Source organism: Vitis vinifera, chromosome 10 (assembly GCF_030704535.1).
Source record: "Vitis vinifera cultivar Pinot Noir 40024 chromosome 10, ASM3070453v1".
NCBI classification, from domain to species: Eukaryota; Viridiplantae; Streptophyta; class Magnoliopsida; order Vitales; family Vitaceae; genus Vitis; species Vitis vinifera.
In genome coordinates this window covers 345,802-372,201 of record NC_081814.1, presented here as the reverse complement: position 1 = coordinate 372,201, position 26,400 = coordinate 345,802, and the positions used below count along the sequence as shown (strand labels likewise).

Below are 26,400 nucleotides of genomic sequence, written 5' to 3'. Positions count from 1 at the left end.
GCAGGATCATGCAACTTGTGAGAACTCCCGAGCCCTGCAAAAAATTTCTCAAAATGTGTATGCGGCTAGATGAATAATGCATACAAAAAATGACAAACAGGTGCGCATGTGTCAAATGATCTTTCACATAAATCAGAAGAAGGTTTAGAATAATATTATTAGCGCGGAATCTACCTAAACATGATGTGTCCAAACTGAAAGAGACCCGTTAGAGAATACTCAGAGGTCATCTTGTACACAGTTCCCTTTTTTTTTTTCCTTTCTTCTGTAAGTGGTAGATATACTTGTAGGCTATCATGGGCCAGAGTGAGAAGAAAAATTAGTGTAATATTCTAAGTTTGAGTGTGTTTGATGTTTGGAAATTGTCAAGTTACCCGTGAATACACACGCGCGATAACGACATCCATATAAACGATAAAACATCTAAATCGTCGGATTATATAATTGAATGAATTCAAAATATAAATAAATGAGATTATAATACAAATAATAAGTCATATTAAATTATAAATAAACTTCTATTATATAAGAGATGGTTAAACAAAATAGTGGAATAAGGTTTTTTATTTTTTATTTTCTGTTTGTGTTTTTAGTTTTTGAAAGACAATTAAATCAACATAAAAGAAAAAGAAATTAAAGCACATGGGACAGGGTTTTGAGAAAAAGAGGAAATTAAAGTCCATGGGATTAGGATTTTGGGGAATGAATGAAAACCAAAAGAAGAGTATAGAAGACAAAAAAATGAACAATAGTGTCATTTTCAGCTCATTATAAGTAAGAGCAAATCATTAATGTTAAACTTTTTTATTAAGAGACTCCTCAACATAATTTCGAAATATAGATGAATATGAACTACACTTTTCATATACTACAAATAAAAGGGGTTAATTGTAAAAAAATATAAGATCTTCATGGTGAAAAAGTTCTTCCGAGTACAAAATTATTATTCTTTTAAGTGATTGTGTGAAAAGACTTATTAGTGTATTATTATAAGTTTGAGTGTGGTTCAATGTTTGGAGTCATAAATCAACTCGTGATAAATGAGAGATGACCGAACAATACATACAAATTTGACAGATACCCATGCAAATTGTAATGTAACCAAATCTAATATCCATAGATATATTTGGTGAAAGATTGATATCTTGGATATTTGGCTCATTGGCTGTGATTGGGCGCGCACAGAACCCAAAAACACAAGGATGATGGGAGCCAAAACTAGTCTCTGATTTTTGGGGATTGAGACTTGGGTGGGGCACTAGTACTACCACCAGATCTGGGATTCTCTTATAAGAAATTTGCCCACTTCTACTTTGTTCCATTTGACAAATATGAAGCAACTGGATGCAGTTCAGTAGTAGTAGTAATAGTTGGAGAGGCATGGATGATGAGCCTTTGAAGATTCTGGAAAGGCAGGTGCAATGTCTCAATCAGATCATGGGTCATGGGTTCACTGATCTCAATCATATCCTTATAATCAATATCTTTCAAATCACCGTATGTTGGCCATCACCCCGAGAAAACAGAAAGGTGGGGGTGGGGGAAAGGGGGATTATGCAATCATTCACCGATTTAAACAAAAAACAATTTAAGTGTAAAACGGAGAAAAAAATTATCCATCCATACACTTTAATAATGTTTTTAAATTTATTCCAAAATTACCTGTAAAGGTCGTACGTCAACCCCTTCTGTCCCTCTCTTTCTCCCTTTTTTTTTTTTTTTTTTAATTGGTGGAATGAGGAAGAGTATGGTGAGGGGATGTCACCAATCGACAATGGCAACATTGGCAATGACTAGTGGCTAACAATAATTGGCGTGATGGCAACGACAATGGGTCTACCGTGGAAGTGAGGGATGGAAGCTCCTTCTTCGTTTCTCCCATTTTCTATCTTTTTTTTTCCATTTGGTGGCGGAATGAGGAACAATAAGGAGAGTGTCGCAGATCGACTATGGCGACGACGTCGACGGCGACTGGTGATCGACAATGACTAGCACGACGGTGGCAACAGCGGGTTTGCCCTTGACGTGAGGGATGGTGGTGATGGGGCGTTGACGCCGGATGTGATGAAGATGGCAACATGGGTTTGCGTGTGGGGGAGAAGAAGGGAAAAGGGGGAAAGAGAGGAGCAGAAGGGGTTGTAGTGGAACTTTTGAGGGTAAATTTGGAATACATGAATGGATAGTGCACTTAAATTGCATAATTCTCACAAATAAAAATGTTGTATCATCAACCATATATGGCTTGTGAAAATGGTTAAGAGATACCAAAGTTTACATTTCAACACAAAACCAACATGAGGGTACTCTTCATTAGTTTTAACCCAAACAAGGTAATTGTGACAACTTCTATATTAATATTTGAGTCTTAATTTTATTCATAAAGTGGTATTTTATACATATTTTACAATCTCATTTATTTGTCATCATATACATATTTTTGACAATTCAAATCTATTGTCGGAGAGGTAGAGAGCCACATCCACTATGGGTGGTGTACCGTGTACCATGAGGTCAGTAAAACAATAATGGAGGTGGTTTTGCCGGTGATTCCAGGGATCTGATGTTGGAGATTCACATTCTAATGCAATTATTAGACAAACATGGGGCTTGGGCCCATGACTATTACAGGGAGAATGGAGCCACACCCTGTATGGTTGGTGGGGGCACACTGACAAACATGAAAATCTAACCTTCTTCCTAGAAGATATTTGTGCTACAGAAAGACTTTTGAATGAGCCGGTCTAAATTCTAATAGAGTTGGTTTTGGCCACAGGGACAGGGACAATCCGTGTGGTTCCAGAAATGTGCGTTTAGAAAACGGTTATATGAATCTATTATTTCTCAATTGTTCTGTTATTAACTTTTAATGTTTTCCATTTTTTTTTTTCAATTTGAAACAATCCATTATTAACTAACTTGTATAAACATATGTAAAAATCGCATTGATGGACAATTATTAATATCACGCATACATTACATAAAACTAAATAAAGTAATCACCACCAAGATTGAGGTTTGAGTAGGTGATCCACGTTTGGAACAAATAAATTTATCATGTCAAATTGACTTTTTCTGTATTTTACCATTTGATTGTTTTCTCATTCAAATCTTTCAACTAAATCCCTCTCAAGAACCTTCAATTTTAGCTATTGGCATAGTCTCTCATTCTTACATTTGCATATGAACATGTATGGTAGAGTGAAGGAACCTACTTCCCATTGGTAAATGATTCAACCTCCATCCTAATGTCTGCAATTGCCTTCTTGTTTCTCTCCAATTGCCTTAATAACTCTTCCACTACAAGGAGACTCTCATGCACTAGAAGTTTAGGAATGACTCATGTTTGATACTAATTAATAACTTTTTTTATTAAAAAAATAAATTTAAATGATTAGAAAATAAACACCTAGTGAATTTGAATTTCTTCCATGTGATCTTGTCAATTCTAATTTCCAACGTGGCTACATTCATATTCTACCACACATTACAAAATAAAACAAAAAGGTCATTCAAAGAAGATACGATGTTGGGCCGTAGCCCATTAAACAGCCTTGAGCCTGAATGATCCATGTGCATTCCGCACATAACCCTTTCCTTTAGGTGGAAAAACAATGAGAGGACATCAGAGAATGTAAAAACACAGTGATCTTCATTCTTCACAAGCATTTGGTCGAAAATTTGTTGTACTCAACTGAGATAAACAAAATTCAAACTTATTTGTAACTCTTGGGGTACAACAACACTGCGCTTAAGAGTTAAGGCAATGACATAAAAGGGTTGCATACCCTCACTTGGTTTCCAGATGAGATGAGATAGTCAAATCCAAAAATTGATTTATATCCAAGCCAAGGCCTACAGCAATCAGCAATTGGTTTCCGATGAGATGGTCCAATAGTAACACATTCAAACTCATGTACGGAACCGATTCCATGTTTGGTTATCTAACACATGAAAACATCCTAACGTTTGAGGCATGCAATGGGTAATCTTCTTATTCTCAGAAAGGGTATTGGAAGACGCTTTAATAGGTTTCTCTACCTTTTAGTAATGCATAAGCTACTGCAGTTAGGATAGATTGAATATAATATGCTGAAGAGAATTCTTTTTAAAAAAATTTGTATGTGGAGAGCTTACCAGCTGATCACAAGTACGACAAACTTGTTGAAAGATGTCTGGTTTGATATGTTGGGAATGGAAGGAGAACAAAACAGAAGCATGTTTCCCATCAAACAGTTGGATCATGGAAGATGTAACCAGAACTCCAACTGACAACACCCCTAGTCTAACATACATTCAGTACATGGCTGGACATAAACACTCAACAACAAATCAGTACCCATGCAGTGCGAGAAAGTTGCAGAAAGTGCTTCTAGATCTCATGGAATAAGGCAGAATTTAGAGTAACTCTTTCCGTTTCTTGGTTCCATTGAAATAAGAATTTAGGAGATGAAATCCTGATCACACTACCGCAGGCCAAAACTGGATTTGGAAGAGCAAGGCTTTGAAGTAATATACAAACAAGAGCAAAAAATTTTGCTATAGAATATTAAAAATTTCTTCCTACCAAACATACAGGAATAAAATAAGACCATGGATCTCAAATCAGACAGCAAACAGTTAATAATCCTCACATCTCAAATGGGATTGAAGATGGAGTATTATTATGGACTCCTCTGAATCAGAACTTGAATAAAGAATATGATCTCCTAACATACGAAATGGGGGCTCGCCAAAGGGAAGGAAAAGTCATACATCATATAACAGGTATCTTCTTTATGATCCACCTCCCTTTTGCATCTTCTGCTACTTCCTCCCTCTGCCTCAAGAGTTGGCTAAGGCATTGCTGGTTTTGCATGTGTACTGCATCAAGATCCAGCTTAAGACCTTTTTTTGCAAGGGCAAAGGAAGAGATGATTGACAAACTTCTATTCCTCATGCCAACCAAAAGCTTCTGCCAGTCGGGGTCCATCTGTAGAGTAAGGAGTTGAAGCTTTGCTGAGTTCATGGATTTGGGTACAAGATGGGATAACTGCAGGGGATTGCAAACAAGCTCCTCGGAACTTTCAGAAGCCAAATTGTTCGTACTAACACAAGATTGAGGCTTTGGCGAACTCATGACTTTGGGCATAAAATTGGATAACAGCAGGGTATTGCAAACACGATCCTTCGAATTTTCAGAAGCCAGGAATGGGTCTTTCAAGAGCTCCTCTGCAGACAATCTCAAAGATGCTGGAACCAGGCACTTCTCAATAAACTGCTTAACCTGAGGATCACCCACTCTGCTAAGAGCAGCGGGCTTCACACCAGAGGTGACCTTCTTAAATATTTGCGCCGGGTTTGTGCACTCACTATATGGATATTCACCAGTAACCATCTCCAAAACACACATGCCAAATGAGTATATGTCAACAAGCTCATTATACTCCTCGTCGTAAAGCTCGGGAGCCATGAATTCCGGCGTCCCGATGCAACTCCGGGCAAAAGGCTGCTGCATAACGATAGCTAATCCCAAATCCCCAATTTTAACTTGCCCATTAAACCCGTTAACAAAGATGTTATCACACTTCAAATCTCTATGAATAATCGGCGGATTGTGAGTGTGAAGATAGTGCAAACCCCTCAGGATTTGCCTGGACCAGTTCTTGATGGCCTTCAAATCAACATTCTTGTGCTTTTTCCGATACTGCCTCAAACTCCCAGAAGTGAACAACTCAGTTATGATGTTTATCGTCTTCTTCTCGTCATTAACCCACGAATTATAACACTTAATTATGTTTTCATGCTTCAAAGACTTGATCAAATTTACCTCCGAATACAAGGATCGCTGAACCTCCTCGGGCGACTGCAACACGTCGTCGATGTCAACCTGGCACCACGCAACCTCCGTTCCATCGTCCTCGTCAAAACCCTTATACACAGTCTTGAATGCCCCCTTTCCCAAGAACTCGTTATAGCGAACGTATCGACCAGACGGATCTTTCTCCACGAAATCCTCAGCGGACTCCATATCGGGAAGGAAGAAAACAAATGTTAGAGAAACAAGTGATCGGAAAAGCCCTCACGAGCAAGAGAGTAGGAATCGGAGGGAAAATTCTGGATCAGGTACTGGGAAAACCACATGTTGGAATAGGAGATTGAACAAGGAAAGAAGTAAAACCCAGAATCATATAATTGGGACTTATAGTAGTAGAACAAGAACAGAAATAGAATCAGTTAGGATTCTCGAAATTTGGCTTCGGATTCACCGCCTTTTTAGGAAGCTAGAACCGCACGCAAGTTGCAAGTTTGCAACTTCCATGCCCTAACCTCTTGCCTCCAACCGTGTATTGGGCTGGGCTCCAATCACTTCGAAATTAAAATTGTCCAATGCATCGGCCCATGTGCAGGAGCTTTTATTTTGGCTTTTTAATTATATGTTTCAATCCAATAATTGATATTAAATCCAGCTATAAATATAATGATTTAATAAAGAATAAAACACAAAGACTAAATGTAAAGCCCTCGTATAACAAAATCATCACATACAATGTTAATTTTCTTAAAAATTATTTATTCTTATATTGCTAATTACATAGTAAAAACTTTATATAAATTATAACTAAAATCACAAAATTTATTAAAAAAAAATTTAGTGAAACTTACAACTTGGGTCCAAAATTATAATTTAATTATTTACCAGAATAAAAAATAAGTTTATAAATATTATTTGACTGGTTGAATATTAATGATATTAAAAAAAAAAAAAAAAAGTTATTTTCCTTTCACCCAATCACAACCAAGAAATTTCAGTTGGGTGCCACTATGACTCAAGAAATGCAGTTGCCAGTTGTATTCAAACAAAAGTTCTTTTCCTCCAAACATAAACCCACACGAGAAAAGAAAATCCCAGAAACACTTGAAGAATAGCAGCAGTAGACTTATACCATTAATCATGGACAAGTGAAAACTCAAAACTATAGCTATATGGTAGCCTCAAATTGTTCTAACGACTTGTAACCCTAACCAAGAAACCAAGAAATGGTGAAGAAACGTTCAGGATCCACCTGTAACGCAGCCATTGAAGATCTCCACAGTATCACCTTGCCCAACATGATGCCACCGAAACGAGCGGTCGTCGTCCATCACATTCTGCTTGTATATAAAGAAATACCCTTCCGGCGGCAGATGAAACTGAAACCGCTGATCCAACTTCTCTAGCTCCTTTCTCAGCTCTCCCACATTGTCCAAAGGGTTCACTTCCACCGGAACCTTCTTCGTCCCGCACTTGGACATCACCATCAGCTTCAGCCTCTTCGACCCCGAACCAGACGCCGCAGGTAATGGCTTGATGCCGACGTCGATCTCCGACCGATCAGAAAGCTCGCAGTCACGTAAAGAACGACTGTCCTGGAGCTCACGCCCTCTCCAATAAAGCACCATCCGGTTAACAGGGATGCCCTCCATTTCATGAATCTTCTCCTTCAACCTCCCGACGGTGTGAGCAAGATCCATCTCGATGGAGAGATGAATCTTGGAGGTGGGGATTCTGAGGAGTATTTGAATTTTGGTGGAGGGAGGTGGAGGTGGAAGTGGAGGCGGAGGCGGAGGAGATGGGTCTTCTTGAAGGTTGTTGGGGGGCGGAGAATCTTCGATGTTGATGAGCGGCGGCGGCATCTCGGAGGGTGGGTCTGGAGAGATAATCATCTGAATGCGGCAGTTGTAGAACATCTGCATGGAGGGGATGTCACGATTGTCTTGGAGAAGGTGGCCATTGAAGAAGAGGGTCTGTCTGGAAGCGGGTATGCCATGGTATTTCTGAACCTTCTCTTTGATCTCAAGAACAGTATCGAAGAAACCCAGTTCAAGGCTGAACGGTTCCCCTCCCTGAGGTTCAAAGATGACATCCATGGCAGAGAAAACGAAAAAACAGAAATGGTGGGGGAATTGGAAGACTGGTACTGCTTCAAAACTAGTGTCAGTATAACAAATATGAAATATCCTCCTCAACTGTCACCCGATTTGCATGCCTAAGTATGATTTTTCAGTTGCCCTTTTTGCCACGTGTCTTGCTCTTTTGTTCTGCTTTCATCTGCTTTTCAACCATTCTAATTTATATAAAAAAAAAACCACCTGAAATAAGGAAAACAGGGAGGAGAGAGGATAATTGAAAGTTGTTTGGTCACATTCTGTTTTGTGAATAATTTTTAATTTTTTTAGGAATAAAATTATGTAGAAAAGTCAAATATATGGGAACAAATTCCTGTACATTTGTGTATAATATTAGACTCTTAAAACATTTTTTTCCTATTCTAAAAAAATTACCTAAAAACCATTTTAAAAACAACTTCCAAATGTGTTTATCCAGCTATTACTTTTTTTTTCCTCTTGAAAATAAAAACGGATAAACTATTATTAGCACGTCCAAAAAAATAAAAAATGTAAAGTAAATCAATTTATAGTATTTGAATTCGTATTAAAGAGGAATGCTACTTATTATTATTTTTATTAAAAAAGAGGGAAGACAAAAAAAACCATTGTTTAGGTTCAATAAGAATTCATGGCCTCCCAGCAATGTAGATTGATATTGGTTGATAAAATGATATTATTTTTATCATTTAGAAACAATTTTCTAAAATCTTATGGCGTTAATAATTTAAGCAAGTCGGAATTAGGCCCGGACAGCCCTAGAAACAGAGTTCTATGCACGTGATATTTTCTTTTCTCTTCTTTTCCTCCAAACACAATCCTAAAAAGACAAAATCCCACATTGTAGAGAACGTGAAACAAGAGCTCATAATCAAAGATGGTTAAGTTCACAGGCCTAGTGATGAGAATCAACAAGCATTCAAGGATGTATTGCATGTGGGATTTTGAATTGATTCTAAAGCAAGATCCGAAAAGATCAAAGAAGCACTTAATGGACTAATTCAAGATATTTGAATTGATTCTAAAGTAGGACATTCCAAGCTTGAAAGATGAAGGTATAATAAATTTAATCCAAACTATTAAGAGCTAATCTAGCTTGATTGGGTGTGGTTTATGATATGGATTAATGATCAATTGACTTTCCAACTCCATATCAGTTAATAAACATTTTTCCTATTCAAGAGCTTCTAATTTTAGGCCAAATCTATCTTAATTTTAGCTATTTTACTATTTTGGATCTATTAATTTCAGACCAAATCAACTTTTATTTAGGGTTTTAATATTTAGTAAGTTTTTTTCATGACATATAAATAGCATGCACTCATTGTAATAGGGGATAATTGAATTAAATAAAAAATCAGAAAATGTGAGGCTTTGCTCTTCTTTTGATTCTTCAAGAACGGTGAACTTATCAAGGATTCTTCCTTGTGGCGTTCAAACTTTATACCTTCGGTTTGTGATTCCATTGTAATCATTGGGTCAAGGTCTGTTACTTATACTTTTGGTTCGCGTTTCACTTATAAACGTTGGGTCAGGGTTCTATAAAAAATCTGTATTTTAGCTTTTTTGAACAATTATTCTAATACTGTTTGTTGAGTCTCAAAGCGTGTCGATTGAGGTTTGCATCACCTAGCAACCGGGCCATGGGCATAATAGAACTAGAAGATGAATTCAACTTCATTCCACTGTCGCTGATTCTAGATGAAGATGCAAATCAAATTATACGATAAGAACAAGGTTAGGAATCTGGGGAACTGTACAGCTGAACGTGTCTTGGCCAAACTTGACCACAAACATCCTTCTTGTAGTATCGCCTGTCCCAAGACCAGGGAACATCTGCACAGTAAAATAAAACAAGTTAGATGAAACCAGGAGATGAATGCACGGCCACAGCTGGGGTTACAATGTAGGAGGACCTTCAGAGGAGTACTGCTTTGGAGGGAGTTCGTATGGCACAGGCAATGGAATTACTTCAGAAGATGAATCTGAACTTCTGTTTCCTTCCCAGGTCAGAGTCACCAGTTTTGTTCTCTGCGATTTTGTGTTTTCTGACAAGCCACATTTATTCTGAAACAGAGAATAAGGACCAAGCAAGCAGTCTCAATGTGATAATCCTAAAAACTATTTTCCTGATAAGTACTAGGAGTGGGATGTGGCCCTTACCTTTGATGGACTACCATTGTCTGTACAAGAGAATCCCTGACCACGGTTGATGGGAGATGGTAAAAATAGTACTCCCAGCTGAGATGAGGCACAGATATATTGTACAAGGGATTCATCATATACGCATCAAAAAATCTTATTATGAAAAATGAAGAGGAACAGGGATAGCTTGGAAACTTCAAGGAAGACAGGCTACTCAACTTCAAAGTGAAAAAATTGTGTATAAATTAGCCTTCTCTGGTCTTAATTCTCACAGATATTTCTGAGACTACAAAGTATTTGAGACTCTTTTTACCACTCATAATAAAGTTTGAAAGACTTTCTTATGTATGAATAGGACAATATCCTATGCAAAGCTAGGTAAATGAATGCATAATGACTAATAGATGAGTGTAGCCTGTGATGCGTACATGGACCTCCACCATACCTGAGTATCAGCACCTTAAATTATTGTTCTTAAGGGTAAGACTATGAACTGCAAAGAAAAATATTTTAGCAACTATTTTTGCACTTGAGGACGATGAAGACTGGGGCCACAAGGTAAGAGGTCAAATGCAGACAGCTCATAAAACAAAGTAGCACATATTCAGAACACCAGGAGACTAGGACAGAGAGGAAAGAGCTCTTCTCAGAAACAGTGCCAATTGTATCTACATAACCATTTCATACCAACAGTACAGAGCTCAAGCTGCAAGGAAGGCTGCATTTTGAGATCAGCAAAGCAGGTACTTGGTCTAGTCTTCTTGGGGAGTGATTGCATCCCCTAGGATGCCATATAAAAGGGATTAGGAAAATGGGTCCTTGGCAAGGTAGCATAATTAGAGAATACAATGTCTAAAAAGAACGCTGACGGCACTTCTTGATTCAGTTATAAGGCACCATTTGTTATCGTAGAATTACAGCCTTTTTTGTTTTTTAGTGGTTATAACAACTAGATGACCAAACTACTATTAGTCCATAAATACAATATGTGGTCCAGATAACACAATTCCAGTACAAATACCTCATAGGAACGGATCATCAATTGGGAATTGTTCTTCTGGAGTGCTCCCCAGGCTGCTTTGCTGAGATTTGCTGAAGTTAACAAGAACCAACTGTTGGGAAAGGCAAAGCATAACAGTTTCAGTTAAAACTAGCCACCTCTTGGCACAGGAATATACTGAGAAGTCCAAACATTGAAGCTTCTAAAATCATGATTGGAAGGTCTGACATGAACTCTTACGCAAGGTTTTGACCATTATAACGGGTGTACGTCTTTATATGAGGCATTGCACGACTGAAACATTGAAAAACATAATAATAAGTAACATCCAACAAGTATGAAAAAGGGTTGATGATAATACAAACCAGGGTTATGAAACAACCTCATATTTTGCACCAAATGAAAAGAAAGATAAAAAATGAAGTCCTGGAAGTTATTTTGTGATGGAAGCCAAAGCTCTCTTACGTATCAAACTCAAATTATTATAAGATTTCAAAAACTTATAAAGTAGAAATTTTTTAAATAATTAAATGTATAAACACAAGGATGGCCTAGTGAAACAACCAACTCAGCCACTCAACCCAGTCTTCTGAAACTACATTGTCTGTTTCTACAACCAAACCTAGTCAATGAGATGGGTCTAGACTAAGTTTACAACTCCTCAACTCATTGAAGCATTTATCAACCAAATGAGCCATACCATATATTACTCTAAGATGCCAAATATAAGGTTACTCCAATTTCTTCAGTTAACATTTCACTATATAGGGTATGCATGCAATTGTATGGAGACGATAATGTGGATCTGCAATTACATTGCTAGTGACAAAAATCAATTGCTAAAGATCAATACCAGCGACCAGTGTGGGTTGCCTTCCATTTTGCCCAATACTTCTTCAAGAATTCTTTCTCCACATTTTTTTGTGGACTTGGAATTGCATTTCCAGCTGCATAACCCTGAACAATGTAGTATGATTGATGCAAAGCAAACTTACACATATAGAAGCCAAGAAGATATCCAGGAATCCAACATGTAATATGCGCCTAGATATTTTAGTTGTAGACTATAATAAAACCACTAATAATTATTGTCAAATCAAGACCACCAAAAAAAGCAGAGAAAATAGCAAAAATAAAAGTGATCTTAAAAAGATCTAATATTTACAATAAAGCTTCATTTTATAAACAATGGTAAATTACAAAGTCTATGGACAGAGTTTAAAGAGGAAATACACATTTAATAAAGTGCAATCTTCAAATGGTTTATTAGGAATTTGGCCTTCTTCCCAAGCAAATACATAAGCTGCTTTTGGCCATGGTAAGTAAAGTGACACTTAAAAGCATAAGAGCAAAATAGGGAGAAAAGGCCATAAAGGACTTCAGCTATGATACATAATAATGATCTTTTATCACTTTCCAGAGAAAAACAGGCCATACTAATGTCACCACGCCATTCATTTTGTGCATCAACACCATGTTTTCTTTATTGTGTATCATCTCATATTTTGAATCATAAGGGACACTAGAATTTTTCATGAGCAAAACCAAAGCATCAAAGCCATTCATTCGATCAAATTCAGCATAAAAATTTGAGTTAAAAAATATGTATATTACCAACAAAAAAAAAAAAAAAAACATAATATTTTCCCTCTGATTGTCAGAAAAGAAAATGGAAGTTTGAAATGTACAATTACATATTTTCCCAAATATAGAAAATAAATATGAGTAATGCTTTATCATGTCATTTACATAAAATTTTACCATCAACAACAGGTTTTCTTTTTATGTACAAGTAGGGAAAATAGAATAAAATTTAGAATGTGACTGCATGATATAAGGGGAAAAAAGGCATTTATTATTATCACTTTAATTGGAAAAAATAATAATAACAAACAAGAATTTCTATGTCTTTCCTTTAATTGATACCAAAGTGGCTTTAAACCAAAACTCTTAACAAACTAAAATATTATTCAGTGAGTAATCTACTTGATATTACCTCCAAAGAGCATCTGACATCTTCCACGGTAGGCCATATTATGAGGGGTTTGCCTAAACCAAGAGGTGTTTTATCATCACAGGAACCTGATGACATTGAGGATGCTAGTTCAGTCATCCACTTCTCGTCCAAAGAACCAAGGGAAGAGAACTGCAATAAGACAAGGGTTTAGAAGGATTTGAAGTAATTCTTTCAGCAAATTCACATACACAGAACCTGTTCATGTGTTTATAATGCACTAAAATAAGCACAAGGTTAAATGAAAGGACCAAGCCTGAAACTTCATATGACGAAGAGATATCAATTTGAGAAAAAAAAAACCATCAAATCAAATGCTATACCATCAAACTTCTTCACCTGATCTAACAAAGGAATTAGTACTCAATATTCTCAATTACAGGGCTATCATTATCCATGGGGGTTGACATCCTCGATACAAATCGGATAATATCATTACATTATCTAGAGGACAAGTGCCATTAATGTCAAAGAATAGAAAACAAGGAGTAACATCCTTTCACAGTTAATAATGCAACAAGAAAAAAAGGATTGAATGTTAAGAAAAAGAAACCAGGTTCCTTGTATATATATATATATATATATTTGAGATAGGTAACAAGTTCCCTATAATTTTATCACCCCTTTACTTCACACCATAGTCCATCGAGACATTTTTCCTTATTTTTATGGAGATTAAGAGTCCCAGAGATGGGTGGTCCCACATCCTACATCTTGGGTGTCCCAAATAGTTATTCTCATCTTGCCCTATATATATATATATATATATTTATAAGTAAAAATAATTGTATTACGAAGTTTGATGTACACCTTAAAGTATACACGATGTATACAAGGTAACAAGGCCAAAAAGAAAAGGAATAGCAAAAAAAATCATCCCCCTACTTACAACCCAACCAATCAATGAAATCGAAAATGAACCATGATATACAATCTACATGCACCCTAACCCAATTTGAAAACGTGTACAAAAAAAACCGTAAAATAGTTTGATCCACTAATTCAGTATCTTCAAAGATTCTTCTATTTCTCTCCTTCCATAAAGTCCAAAATAAACATAAAGGAGTTGCATTCTACACCTTTTTTCTTTTCTTTCCAACAAAGGAGCCATTCCAACTAAGAATGGTTTCCTAGATAGAATTGGGCATAACCCACTAAACACCAAAAAGAGAAAAAACAAAATGCCAAATCATAGCTACCTTGGGACAATGAATAAGCACATGATTTGCTTATTCTTCATCTGCTTTACACAAATAGCACCTGCTTGGTAAAATCCAACCCCTCCTTTTTAGTTGATCCCAATGATTGAAATGTCAGTTTTTTTCGCCGAAATATCAAATATTGGTGGGGCTCGAAGTGAGGCACCGATTATCATTCAACAGGAATTTCAGGGAAATTTCGGCAAAATTAGCAAAATATTGGTTCAAAGGCGATATATCAGCGAAAAAATTGAAATCGAGCGTGGGACGACATGCGGTGGCAACGGAAGAGAGCACAAAAAATCGCTTTTTGAATTTTTTTTTTTGAATTTATCCATTTTTAAATTATTATTTTTTAATATATCTTTTATTTTAAATTTATATTATCATTTTATTTTATATTATCCTTTTATTTTTAACTACTTTTTATATTTATCTCATTAATCCTATTTTAAAAAATTACTATCACTTCACTCTTAATTTTTTTATTTATCCTTTTAATTTTATTTTATTTTAAATGTTTTTATTTTAAAATATTAAAAATATAATTTTACTCAAAATTTGCTACAATATAAAAAAATTAATGAAGCCCTAATATTTAATAAATTAAAATTAATTTGATAAGATAAATTATTAATAATTTAATTATTTAAATAAATTAATATTAATAGAAAAAATTGTCACAAAATATTTGTAATAAAATTTTAGAAATTAAATCTCAAATAAAACATTTTATATAAATCAATTTAATTTTTTTATTTAAAATGTAATAACACATGTTTTAATAAAAGTATTTTTAAAATTTTTAAAATAAATGAATATAAATATATTAAAAGAATTTAAACTATTTTTTTTATAAAAAATTGATAAATATTATCTTTAATTGTACTTATATCAATTATACTTACAAAATAACTTTAACATTATATTTTTGCTTATTTTATCATTTTTTTTTTTTTGAGTTTTTTCAAGCATTCCCATGAATTCTCAATAATTTTCGCTTCATTGATATTTTTGTTAAAATATCCACCGATATTTTTCTCCTATATTTCCGATATATCTGTAAAATCCAAGTACCAATATATCTATGTTTACCGATATTTCAAACCTTGATTGATCCATAGTTAGAATTCTTCCCCAAATAGCCTCCCAAGCAAAAATGTTGACTCTCTACTGATGCAAGGAACTAGGGATGAGTAGAAAGACTTAACTGTAAAGACATCGTGTCATGTTCCTATCCCTAAATTTTTATGCTTAAGACAGAATTTCAGCAGGATGCTGAATGGAATTGAAGAAATAAACAAGAGACTAGAAGCATGAATACACTGTCATACTGTTCTGAAAGAGGTTCAGCCATACCTGATAAGCAAGGGGAGATTTCTGAAACTCTTTGTCAAAAATACACTCCTGTAGAACACTGCAGAGCTTCATATGTCCCCACTTTTTCAGATTGGAACCCGTGTGATAACCAGGGACAGATGCAATTAGTCTGACCTAGGATTAACAGACAACACATGCAATTAGTCTGATCTGATATTAACACAAGGTTCTGAATCATGAAATGACAGGACTAGAGCAAAAAATCCACTCATAATTGCAATACTTTAAATCAGTAGGAGAAACAATTTCATGCAGAGACTACTCTAAGAAAAGGCCTAATGATCAGAATCAAGGGCTTTGCTGCTTCCTTGAATCTGGGATTAAAAGTTCTTCTCACGCAATTTTTGGGAAATATGGAAAACATGAAATATATGAGCACAGTAGCAAAGAGCACAATGCCAATAGTATCATGATGCAGATTTTGCAAGCATGGTTGTCAGCATTCATCTTCACATGCAGGATACCATGCAATGCCTTGCAAATCCCCCACAATCTTGTGCTTAAACGCCATCTAGTCTCACTGTAATAACATGGCAACAGAGACAGACCAACACAATTGAAAACATAATATATGATGAGCTTTTCATCATATTATATGAGATAAAGAGCATGTTTTAACAATTTTTTCAATTTAATGTATACTTCTAACTTTTCTTCAAGAACTCTTGTACAAGTTACCACATATCAAACAGGAATTCTATTTTCTCTCATAGGTGTCACACAAGAAAGAACTAGGTTTAAACCATTCTACCAATTTACTTCCAGCCTTTCTCTGCCCAGAAAAGGAAAAAAATGAAGAACTTGTTTATTTGCTCCCTACTTTGAATTCACAAGTAACAAAAGAAAGGAAGTTTAATGCATTGAATATTTAAAAAAAAATATAAGCTCATACAACAGTTTTCTCCTATAATAATAAAAATGAAAGCAGGAAAAATTCAATGGTATCTAAAAAATAGAACATTACAAAAATACAGCACAAAAAATGAATACTGAAGGGAAATGGAAGAATACCACTGCATTGCTGTAATCGAATTTCTTGAAAAAGGATGAATTGATATTGAAGCTGCCAAGAGCTGGTAAATTAGCGGTGAATTCTGGCCACTGCAAAAATTTTAGGGGGAGGGGAGAAAGAAAAGGATTTTAAATTATTCTACTGAATATAGATGGCTTGGTCAATGAAGAAAGAGAAATTTTTTCAAGCAACAAAATTGATGTCAAGGCTCTTTGTTCACAAAATTGACATGTGAAATTGTATTTTGAATATACCCTGCAGCTAAGACGAGCACAGAAACATTAACAGGATAGGCTTCCAAGTTTTACAGAGGAGAATTTATGTAGCTTCATTGTCATAGTTCATTGTTGAGTAATTTTCAATTCATAGACAGGAAGAAAAGCAAAAACAAAAGGAAGAGAAGGGGTTGGAAAGTATTTTTTTTTTCCAGGATAGCACATTCAGGCTATGTTCAGTTCCCAAAAAGTACCAAGGAAAGAAAAAAAACGTTAAAGGAAATGATTTTCTCATGTTTGGTTTCACTATGGAAAATACAAAATAAAATCAAATATAATTAAAATTAGTTGAAAATTTATACTTTTTAAAGTTATTTAATCTTTATATAACCAAAGAAAATAAGATGAAATAAATTTGAAGAAGCATATAAAAATAATTTATTGATTTAAAATTTTTTTTTTTCCTTCATTTTTTCTTTCCTTCTACTTTTCTTCTCTATTTTCTTTCCCTCACATTTTCGCTCAAATTTTCCGGGAACCAAATATACCCTAAAGGAATAAAGAAAGTGAAAGGCATTCATTACTATCATTTCTAGTTCATCATCCCCACATACAACTAAAGAAATACCACAAAGATACACCAAAAAGAAAGAAATACTAAAAGAAAAAAACATTTTAAAAATGAAAATAAAAATAGCATATTCCCTTTTAGAGTTAAGCAAACAAATAAGATTTTACATGTATTAATACCTTCAATACACTCAGATAATCAATCAGATCATTTTCAAATGCACATCCTTTACTCAGTTCTTTTTGGACCTTCCAAGGGAAATCTTGCATCCATAAACCTTGGCTTTTGTTGTTCCAGTCAACATATATTAAATTTGCTGTATGTACAATAACTCTCACTCCTCGAGGATAGACAAGAAGCATGGCCTTCGAATGGTGCGTTCCAAATGAAATTGGTAGTGGCGGTTTGTGCAGAATCCAATTCGGAGGTTTGTTCTTCTATAAAATGATCAGAGCTAACAAATTTTAGTAATGCGCTTGCTAGAAAGCTTCAAATGAACAAACATGAATACACAAATGAGCAGAACTAACAAATTTTAGTAATGTGCTTGCTAGAAAGCTTGAAATGAATAAACGTAGATATAATTAGAGCCATATCAGACCTTCATGTGATCCAACGTACCATCACCCTCTCCATGAATAACCAACACATGAGGGATTTTAGCAAGTGTTGGACAAGCTACAGAGATAGAAGAAATTTAATAAAAATAAAAAATAAAAAATAAAACAAGATATGCAAACAATAAAAATAATAAAACCAAACAACCAAAGAACACTCATTATCACAAGTGAAAGGGAATGGATTGATGAAAAATACAGACATAAATGATCAATTAAGACATGCATTATGCATGACCATGGGAACTACACTCTTTAACTAGTTATATATACTTCAAACTAATGCATATCATATCAGTGGAAAATACAATATTACAAAGATAGCATGAGAGAAGAAAATTAATTTTTTATGTTGATCTTCAGTTATCTCCAAATAGGTAGCTTTATTAAGAATAGAAGCAATAATATTCATAAAGGTAAGTTTCTTAAGACTCTATAGTTGTAGTGAATTAAACTCACAAGATAACAACCAATCGATGTCCACCATGTAGTTTGAAAGAACAGCAATGAGCACATCCCCCTACCAAAAACAAATAATCAATCAGAAACCATTTTAAATGATTTACGACTTCACCCACATTTTACAAGGTTTATGGTCCAGTATATCAACACCACTCTGCAGACCCACATCAACAAAACCAGCAAGGTAGCAGAGGATAAACTTTGATCATTGCTCCTCTGACCTCCTGATGCAAACTTCAATTATGTCTCTGCTAATATTTGTACAGATGAGGCAATGTTTAAGTTCAGCTAAAAATGTAAGGCTAAGAAATAAATCATTCATCAACAAAAATATCAAGTTTGTAGCTTTCTTTCAAAAGTTTCTAAGAAGCAATATTCCAATGCATCACTATGCAATTAGAATGGATTTACTATTGAAAAATAGAAATAACTTATTTCACCTGAATTACATCCCTTATAGAAACAGAAGATGTATTTGCCCATGCAGGCAGATCTTTCACTCGCAAAAGCCGATAGGTTAAAGGTAAATTATCTTTAGGAATACTAAAATGACGAATGGCCTCTGAGTTCATGTGGGAAGATGGAATACTTGCTGTACTAGCCTGCGAGTAGCCAGACTTTCCGGTCACCAAAGACCTCTCCTGTACAAGGACATCATTTTCCATCTCAGCCTGCACAATGTAAAGGAAAACAGTCATTCCAAAATAATAAATATTCAATCCAAACATTATCACAGACAGTACAAAACAGTGATAAATCTGCCATTGAAACCCATCAACCCACCTAGATTGTGAAGAACCAGCTATTATGATACAATAAGAACACCCAATTGGCTATCACCATTCCAAACAGAAATCAAGCATATACAGTCAAATAACTCCTAAATACAAATAGAAGCTTGAAAAAAATAAAGTGGACATAACATGAGTATAAAGAATCACCTGTAATTTCCTTGCAAAAGCCTCGTCCTCAGATACTTGTCGCATTCGCTTCCGACTTAGACTGACTTCATTTGATTCCATATTCTGTGCATCCATGGAATTCCCTTTTTTCTCACATTTCTCACCAGCCACTGTTACATACTTAAAGAAGTAATGTCCAGGGATCAACTCTATAATATCATCATTGGTAATTACCGCTTTCTCCCCAGTTCGCAGCTTCTTCCTTTGATTCCCAGATGCCACAACAACTGGGTTCGTCCCCTCCTACAATTCCCTTCAAAACATGAAACCAAAGATAATGATCAATTTTCATAAGCCGGAGAAAGGGAAGAATCAAATACCACGACGGCATCGACGGAACCATTTCCGGAGGCGATTAAGGTGAGATGCTTGCGGCTCAGCCTCTTGTCGGAGACGGAGATGCTATTCCGGCCGATGACATTGGCGCCAGTGGGAATGGGTAATTTTGGGGTTGAAGTGTCTTCTTCTAGATTGCGATTGAGTGGAACCAAGAATCCAATCTAAACACATAAACCCTAGACTTAGAAACCCAGAATCAACAAATCATATATATTACATAGCAAAGGCAAAAAAAAGAAAAAAGAACAGACCTGAGATAGAGACATTGATGAACTGCGATTGCATGAGACTGGGAACGGAAATGGAGAGGAAACGAATGAGCGAAGCAAGAGGCAAAAGAGAGAAACGGAGTTGAATAATTTCGGAAACCCTAACAGATGATGCAATTCTGGATTTTGGGTAATATTGAGGCAGCTTTGGACTTTGGACTAGCAGAAGGTCCTAAAACATTTCATATGGTTCTTTCCATTTAGTTATGACATTTCATATGATTTTTTTTGTCATATATTTATGGAAAATCTTATATTACATTCAATTTATGAAAAATCTATAGAATTGATTCAATACCATATTAAACTTTCACTGCAAGTCATTTAAGTATCTTATGAAATGGGATACAGATGAAAACAAAGATGATGGGAAGAGACTATAACTAACTATACATATGCCATCCCTTGATAAGGTACAATTTGGTGGTATAACCAAACCACTAGATTTAATAAATTTAAACTTTAAAAGATATGTACGTTTTATTGGCCCTACTAACACTTCAAGGAAATATGGTTAATTAGAAGTTTAATTCCGCATCCGGAGTCTCATATATAAGCTCAAAAAGAAAAATGAGGATGCAAGAGGCCCTATCTATTCTTCCTTTTTGTACTAATGAACTGCAGGAAGATGATGTCCATGAGATCAACAACATCTGTATGATTCTCGGCAGTTATGGTTGCAAATATTTGACTGAATTGGAGATACAAATGATGTATCAGCAAAGTTCACAATATTGAAATCTAGTCATAAATGTATAGAAGAGCAAATGAAGGGTGGTCAGGAAGCTAACATATAGGATTACAGACCATGTTAACTTATTAGCCACTGGCTCTTATCACACCCATGTTATAAATGTTCACACATTTGTAACTATCATGGAAGGTTGAACAAAATTCCTTCTCTATCTTTTCATATCATCAAAGGCATATGATTATGTGTTTACAATTAGGCCATCACTGGCTTGTATCACTGGACTTCTAAACCCCAAAAAAATTTGTGTTCAGATTTAAAGAGCAATGGATAGCAAGGCAATGAAACAAAATCTGCTATCTTCTGCGCTTTGAATCTTTTCGCAGCTCTGCCAGGTATTTCTCTAGGTTGGATTTTTCCCATAAACGTCTCTGAAGAAGATCTTCCTTTGTCGATTCATCTGATAAACATACACAAAGCAGAAGTTCAGGGACCAAATTAAGAGAAACTCTAAATCATTCAAGTACATGAGAAGTATGTATTTGGATCCAAAACTTAAGTCTCAAAAATTCTGTCATGATAGCATTTCACTGATGTAAGCAGCTATCACAAATTGTATGGACAAAATCTTATCTGAACTAGTGTAAGATGATGATGATGGATGATATGAAGGTTTAAAATATTTGTCCAAGTAACTTAAACAAGATGGTTCTTTGAAGTTGAGGGGTTGGTCCTGCACAGTATTTAGAGCTAAAGAGCAGGAAGCAATTCCATTGATTCAAGGAAAAAATTAAATAAATAATAACCATGACATCAATGTTCCCTAAAATATATCCACATCTATATGTATAATTGATGAAATATTCAAATAGGCTTATGTTAGCTTTTCCAGAAATAGATTTGTGGGAATTTAGTAACAGTTACCAATATTTCTCCATGCATCAAAAGGCACTCTTAGGGATTTCCGTGTCAGGTAAGAAGCATCTTCCCAAGAATATGGAGCTTGTTTTACCTTGTATCTCCAGAACCAAAATCCATGCCATAATAGTACCTGGATGAACATAAAATTGATAAGTAATCCTCGTATCATATGACCTAAGATGTTTAAGTTACAATGCATCTTGCAGGTAATGAAATGGGTATTCTAACCTTGCCAATGGTATAAGGTAGGAGTACAAAACGGACACCAATAAGTTCCCATATGGAGGGTTTTTCAGCCCCCTTTATCTGCAGTTCAAGTTCTTTGCTGAGCTCTTCCTCCATTTTCCTGCCAAAAAACATTGATCACCCTGTTTTAACTACAGGTTGAGAGCTATCAATGAATTGCCCAAACTTAAGGTCAAACCAAAAACCACAAAAAAAAGGGCAATGCAAGAAGTTCAAGAGGGTGATATTTTCATAGAGCTCGGTAAACATATGAAAAATAATACTGATAATAATAATAATAAAATTACATCATATACATATAATCTCATTGTTATCATGTTATCATACAAGGTAAAAATAAGTTCATACTTGTCCATCTGTTTGTGACTCTTCTTTTTGTTTGTAGCACCTCCAGTGCGCTCAAGCTCTAATGCCCACAATCTATTTTTGTAAGCTGGTGTCTTCTTTACCATGTCTACAGCCTGCAGCAAGCAAAAATTATCCAAAAAAGGAATATCTAGAACACCTTTCTGTATGAAAAATCAGTATGCAATAAAAATTATATACTGAAAACCCTACTGATTATATTCATGTTCAGTCTGGCAACTTAGTTTCAGCAGAGGACAGTACATTGTCACTACACAATAATAGCTATTGATTGGATCTCTAGATATGGGAGTAAAATTCAAGTTGCTTCAACTTTTCAGACCCATTTAGCATGTTAATATTGAGCCTTTTCATCCAATATTATTGTGTTTACCACCGTTAAACGACACAAGTAAAATTCATAAGTAATGTATCCCAGTACCTGTGTATACCTTGTCCACTGATTTAGATATTGAAATGCAGAGAGAACTAAAAGAAGACCCACAAGGACAGCACGGGGATCCTAGCAAGTACAAACATGAAATGTTAAAAAAGCAAATAAAAGGAATGTAGTCTTTATGCACATCTAATACCAGTGATGTAAATTTTCTCACCGTTTTATGACCATAATATGCATGATAGTAGCGAGCAGCATTGTAAAAGACCTACATGAGAACAAAATCGACAGTTTTAACAATGTTGATACTTGGCAATGAACTGAACTGGGTATTCAGAAGAACTGGTATGGACTAAAAAAAACAACATAATTACTTTCCAATGAATACATATTGCTAACATTTTATTTTAACATCACAAACATCCCATACTGCATACCTCCTCTGGATGAGCAATTGCATAATCATACTGCTCACGCGTGGCCTCGTCTTTCAGAATCTGCAATCAGAAAGTCAGTTCCCTTCTCACCATGCGTAAAAACAAATAAAGAAACCAAACTATTAAGCATTAAAACAATATCAACAAAAACAAGGGAAAGTTCCTTGATCAAAGTATAATAACAAGATCAGCACCACCCCTTAAAAAGCATGCAACTCAGAATTAGAATGATAAAGGCAACGGTGAAGCGAATAATCACTTTTCATCCATAAGTGATTATAACTCCTAAAACAGTATTTGCATACAAATGACAACTGGGTCAAAATCAGAAGTCAATGTACAGCCAATTCATCTAATTTCTCAGGCATTTATTGAACAATAAGCCACATAGATTCAAAATCAGAAAACAAATCAATTCAGCAGCAGCACAGATAAGATCCGAAGTACCTCATAAGCATTTGCAATTTTCACAAACAGCTTTCTGGATTCCGGATCTGGGTTTTTATCTGGGTGACTGAACATAAACAATGAAGTGGAAATGAAATATTAGAAATCTGAATTAAAAATAAAAAAGCATACAGAATCAAACCTACTATTTCAATGACAGCTTGTAGTAAGCTTTCTTGATTTCTGAAGCATTGGCGCTTTGAGAAACACTGGAAAAGGAGAGCAAGATAAATGATTAAGTCAGAATAAAGAAGAGAAAGAGAGATTGAATTGAGAACCAAGGAGAGAAATGGAGGGAAGCAGACCCCAGAAGATCGTAGCAATCGTCTTCATCACAGTAAATGGCCATGGAGGGAGAGATCATCAGAAGGAAGATGAGACCCCACCAGAGGGTGCCCGCTGGCGCCATGCTATAGGGTCTTCTGTTCTTCTTCCCGGCTCCAATGGAAAACGTGTTCTCATAGCCAGAACACCATGTGTTTGGTGAAATTACATATGTATCTGACTTTAGATCTGGCCCATCTGGGCCTAGTGAAATTACATATGTGTTCGGTGAGATTGCATATGTACCTGACTTTAGATCTGGGCCTAGTGAAAGTGGAGGAACAAGACTATGTTGACTTTTTTGGCCCAGTCTCAGCCCAAAAAGTATGGCCCGATTTGGGCCCTGAGGCCCAGACCAAGCAGGAGCTTGAGTGGCATCTAGATTACCCTCGCTGGGTTTCCTTTTCTCAACAGACTTGGCTGCCCGGTCCATGTTGGGCTTTCGAGTGCAGACCAATAATGATTCAGCAGCCGAACTCAGAAGGGTTTCTTTCACGCGATCCGCGAACACAACTAGAATAAAACGCTAACTTAACGGCCTTGGACCGAATGTAATCGTGTTGATGTCATAATTGTGTGAACCCAACTAACTTTTTGAATAAAAGAGATTAATTTCTTGATTAATCATTGTTGATACACTGATTTTTCATCTATTTTCTTCTAGAATTTTTCTCAGTTTTTATACATTTCCTTGAATATATGTGTCATCTTCTCAATAGTCTAAATCAAAACAATTTACAATAAAAAATATTCTTGGAATCCTTGTAATTAAATTCACGTCGAGATAAATTTGTTCTTATGAACACAAACTATAGTTTGTGTTTTTATGAGCACGGATATTGAATCATATACTTATAAGTGCAAATTGAATGTTTGTGAATTTAATATAACATTTGTCAAATTATAAAAAATATTTATTAAAAATTTAAAAAGCCATTTATAATATTTTTTGGAAAACTAGTTGATGTATGATTCATTAAACCAATTTTAAGATTCCATTTAGAAATAAAGAATGTGTTTAGTAATAATTATAAAAAAAATATTTCTAGTTTTTCTAACACTTGAATGATAAAAATTTTGAAGTGTTAAAAATGTTATAAACGCTTCTTAAAATCATTGTCAAATGGATTCAAAGCGTTAGTTCCCAAAATTACTTCTAATGAAAAAAGTGTTATTGCTATATAATAAAAAAATTGTTAGAAAATATGATAATTTATCGGATTATGGGAACTTATGGATGATCATCTATATTGATGTATATCTTTTTGTGACTCCCTATAAAAGGAGGATACATCTAATGAAAATCTATTTTATTATCTTCTTATATTCTAATTTCTCTTTCTTGTTTTCTTATCCTTTCACTTTATAATTTTATAACACGTTATCAACACGACTAGTCTTTACAAAAGAAATAGAAAGATTTTTCTCTATTTAGATAAATAGAAAGACGTTCTCATTTTTAGAAAAATAGAAAAACTCTTCTCTTTTATTTCTCACAAAAAGGTATGTGATAAACTTATATCATGATTTTCTATTTTATTACCCTTTGATCCTATTTTCATTTATTTTATTTGAATACATAAATATGTATAATCCCTATAACCAGAAGTTATGAGGTAAATTTATAATCAGAAGTTATGAAAAATATGTGTAATTCTTATAACCAGAAGTTATGGGGAAAAATTACATAATTACATATATATGATCAAAAGTTATGTATATGATCCCTAATTATTTATTTTTAATTATACGGTATAACTGGATGTTATACCAAACAATATTATATAGCCAGAAGCTATAAAATAAATAAATGTTCATAACCTGAAGTTATATACAAATTTACATAATGAAAGTTCACAGCCTGAAGTTATGCACAAATTTACATAAAATAATTCATAACTTGAAGTTATATATTACTTTGCGCATTTTTGTTATGATAAAATAATCATAGCCCAAAGCTATGAAAAAGAAAAGAAATATATATATATATATATATATATTAAATTTTAATTCTTATTTCATATTTATACATTTTTACCACATTTATAATTGATAAATTTTAGGTCATTATATTTTTAGATATTGTTTACTTGAAATATTGTTAAAGCATTTTATTAATAGTTTATTATAATAATTGAAATATTTCTCTGCTTAATATTATATATAGCTTTCAGATAATGTCAAACATTGCAAAGCTTGAATTTGTTGCCCTCGATATTTTGGGCAATAACTACTTATCTTGGGTTCTGGATGCTGAAATTCATCTAGATGCGATGAATATTGGAAATACCATTAAAGAAGGAAATGACGCATCCTTGCAGGATCGCACCAGAGCTTTGATATTCATTCGTCATCACATTGATGAAGGATTAAAAGGTGAATACCTTACGGTTAAAGATCCTTTCATCATTTGGAATAATATAAGGGAACGATATGACCACCAAAAGACCGTAATCCTTCCAAAGGCACACTATGATTGGATGCACTTGAGATTACAAGATT

The 26,400-nt window shown here is 34.7% G+C and overlaps 4 protein-coding genes across 5 annotated transcripts; all 4 read right to left on the bottom strand.

Annotated features, from left to right (window-relative positions):
- Positions 1-4,507: 4,507 nt before the first annotated feature.
- Positions 4,508-6,379, bottom strand: LOC100250308 (probable serine/threonine-protein kinase WNK4-like). The gene has a single exon (XM_002267779.4). The coding sequence runs from the start codon at positions 6,005-6,007 to the stop codon at positions 4,754-4,756; it is 1,254 nt and encodes a 417-aa protein (XP_002267815.1). The 5' UTR covers positions 6,008-6,379; the 3' UTR covers positions 4,508-4,753.
- Positions 6,380-6,872: 493 nt separating this feature from the next.
- LOC100252194 (ubiquitin-NEDD8-like protein RUB2) lies at positions 6,873-8,747 on the bottom strand. The gene has a single exon (XM_002264996.4). The coding sequence runs from the start codon at positions 7,885-7,887 to the stop codon at positions 7,033-7,035; it is 855 nt and encodes a 284-aa protein (XP_002265032.1). The 5' UTR covers positions 7,888-8,747; the 3' UTR covers positions 6,873-7,032.
- Positions 8,748-9,555: 808 nt separating this feature from the next.
- LOC100247070 (tyrosyl-DNA phosphodiesterase 1) lies at positions 9,556-20,405 on the bottom strand. Of its 2 annotated transcripts, XM_010657050.3 has the most exons (16): positions 20,073-20,405; positions 19,803-19,982; positions 19,462-19,725; positions 18,961-19,191; positions 18,518-18,578; positions 18,043-18,119; positions 17,621-17,878; positions 16,655-16,744; positions 15,623-15,757; positions 13,047-13,196; positions 11,904-12,007; positions 11,291-11,344; positions 11,072-11,162; positions 10,069-10,146; positions 9,822-9,972; positions 9,556-9,741 (listed from the first exon to the last, which is right to left on the bottom strand). In XM_010657050.3, exons 1-16 carry the CDS (start codon positions 20,085-20,087, stop codon positions 9,644-9,646), a joined length of 2,037 nt encoding a protein of 678 aa, XP_010655352.1. In that variant the 5' UTR covers positions 20,088-20,405; the 3' UTR covers positions 9,556-9,643. The 2 variants fall into 2 exon arrangements, with proteins under 2 accessions (XP_010655352.1, XP_019078223.1); XM_019222678.2 differs by lacking the exon at positions 20,073-20,405 and having other exon boundaries at positions 19,462-19,735; positions 19,803-19,901.
- Positions 20,406-20,763: 358 nt separating this feature from the next.
- LOC100241937 (dnaJ protein ERDJ7) lies at positions 20,764-24,107 on the bottom strand. Its single transcript, XM_002265079.5, has 10 exons — positions 23,880-24,107; positions 23,721-23,783; positions 23,575-23,641; positions 23,128-23,187; positions 22,908-22,958; positions 22,736-22,816; positions 22,297-22,409; positions 21,931-22,048; positions 21,706-21,832; positions 20,764-21,241 (listed from the first exon to the last, which is right to left on the bottom strand). Exons 1-10 carry the CDS (start codon positions 23,981-23,983, stop codon positions 21,138-21,140), a joined length of 888 nt encoding a protein of 295 aa, XP_002265115.2. The 5' UTR covers positions 23,984-24,107; the 3' UTR covers positions 20,764-21,137.
- Positions 24,108-26,400: the final 2,293 nt, after the last annotated feature.

Coding starts and splice junctions, on each gene's coding strand:
- LOC100250308 (XM_002267779.4), bottom strand. CDS start 6,007: ATGGAGTCCGCTGAGGATTTCGTGGAGAAAGATCCGTCTGGTCGATAC.
- LOC100252194 (XM_002264996.4), bottom strand. CDS start 7,887: ATGGATGTCATCTTTGAACCTCAGGGAGGGGAACCGTTCAGCCTTGAA.
- LOC100247070 (XM_010657050.3), bottom strand. Junction 11,345..11,903: donor GCAACCCACACTGGTCGCTG/GTATTGATCTTT, acceptor TCAATGTTTCAG/TCGTGCAATGCCTCATATAA. Junction 10,147..11,071: donor TGATGATCCGTTCCTATGAG/GTATTTGTACTG, acceptor GCCTCATCTCAG/CTGGGAGTACTATTTTTACC.
- LOC100241937 (XM_002265079.5), bottom strand. CDS start 23,983: ATGGCGCCAGCGGGCACCCTCTGGTGGGGTCTCATCTTCCTTCTGATG. Junction 23,642..23,720: donor TACAAGCTGTCATTGAAATA/GTAGGTTTGATT, acceptor GTTTATGTTCAG/TCACCCAGATAAAAACCCAG. Junction 21,833..21,930: donor TACCTTATACCATTGGCAAG/GTTAGAATACCC, acceptor ATGTTCATCCAG/GTACTATTATGGCATGGATT.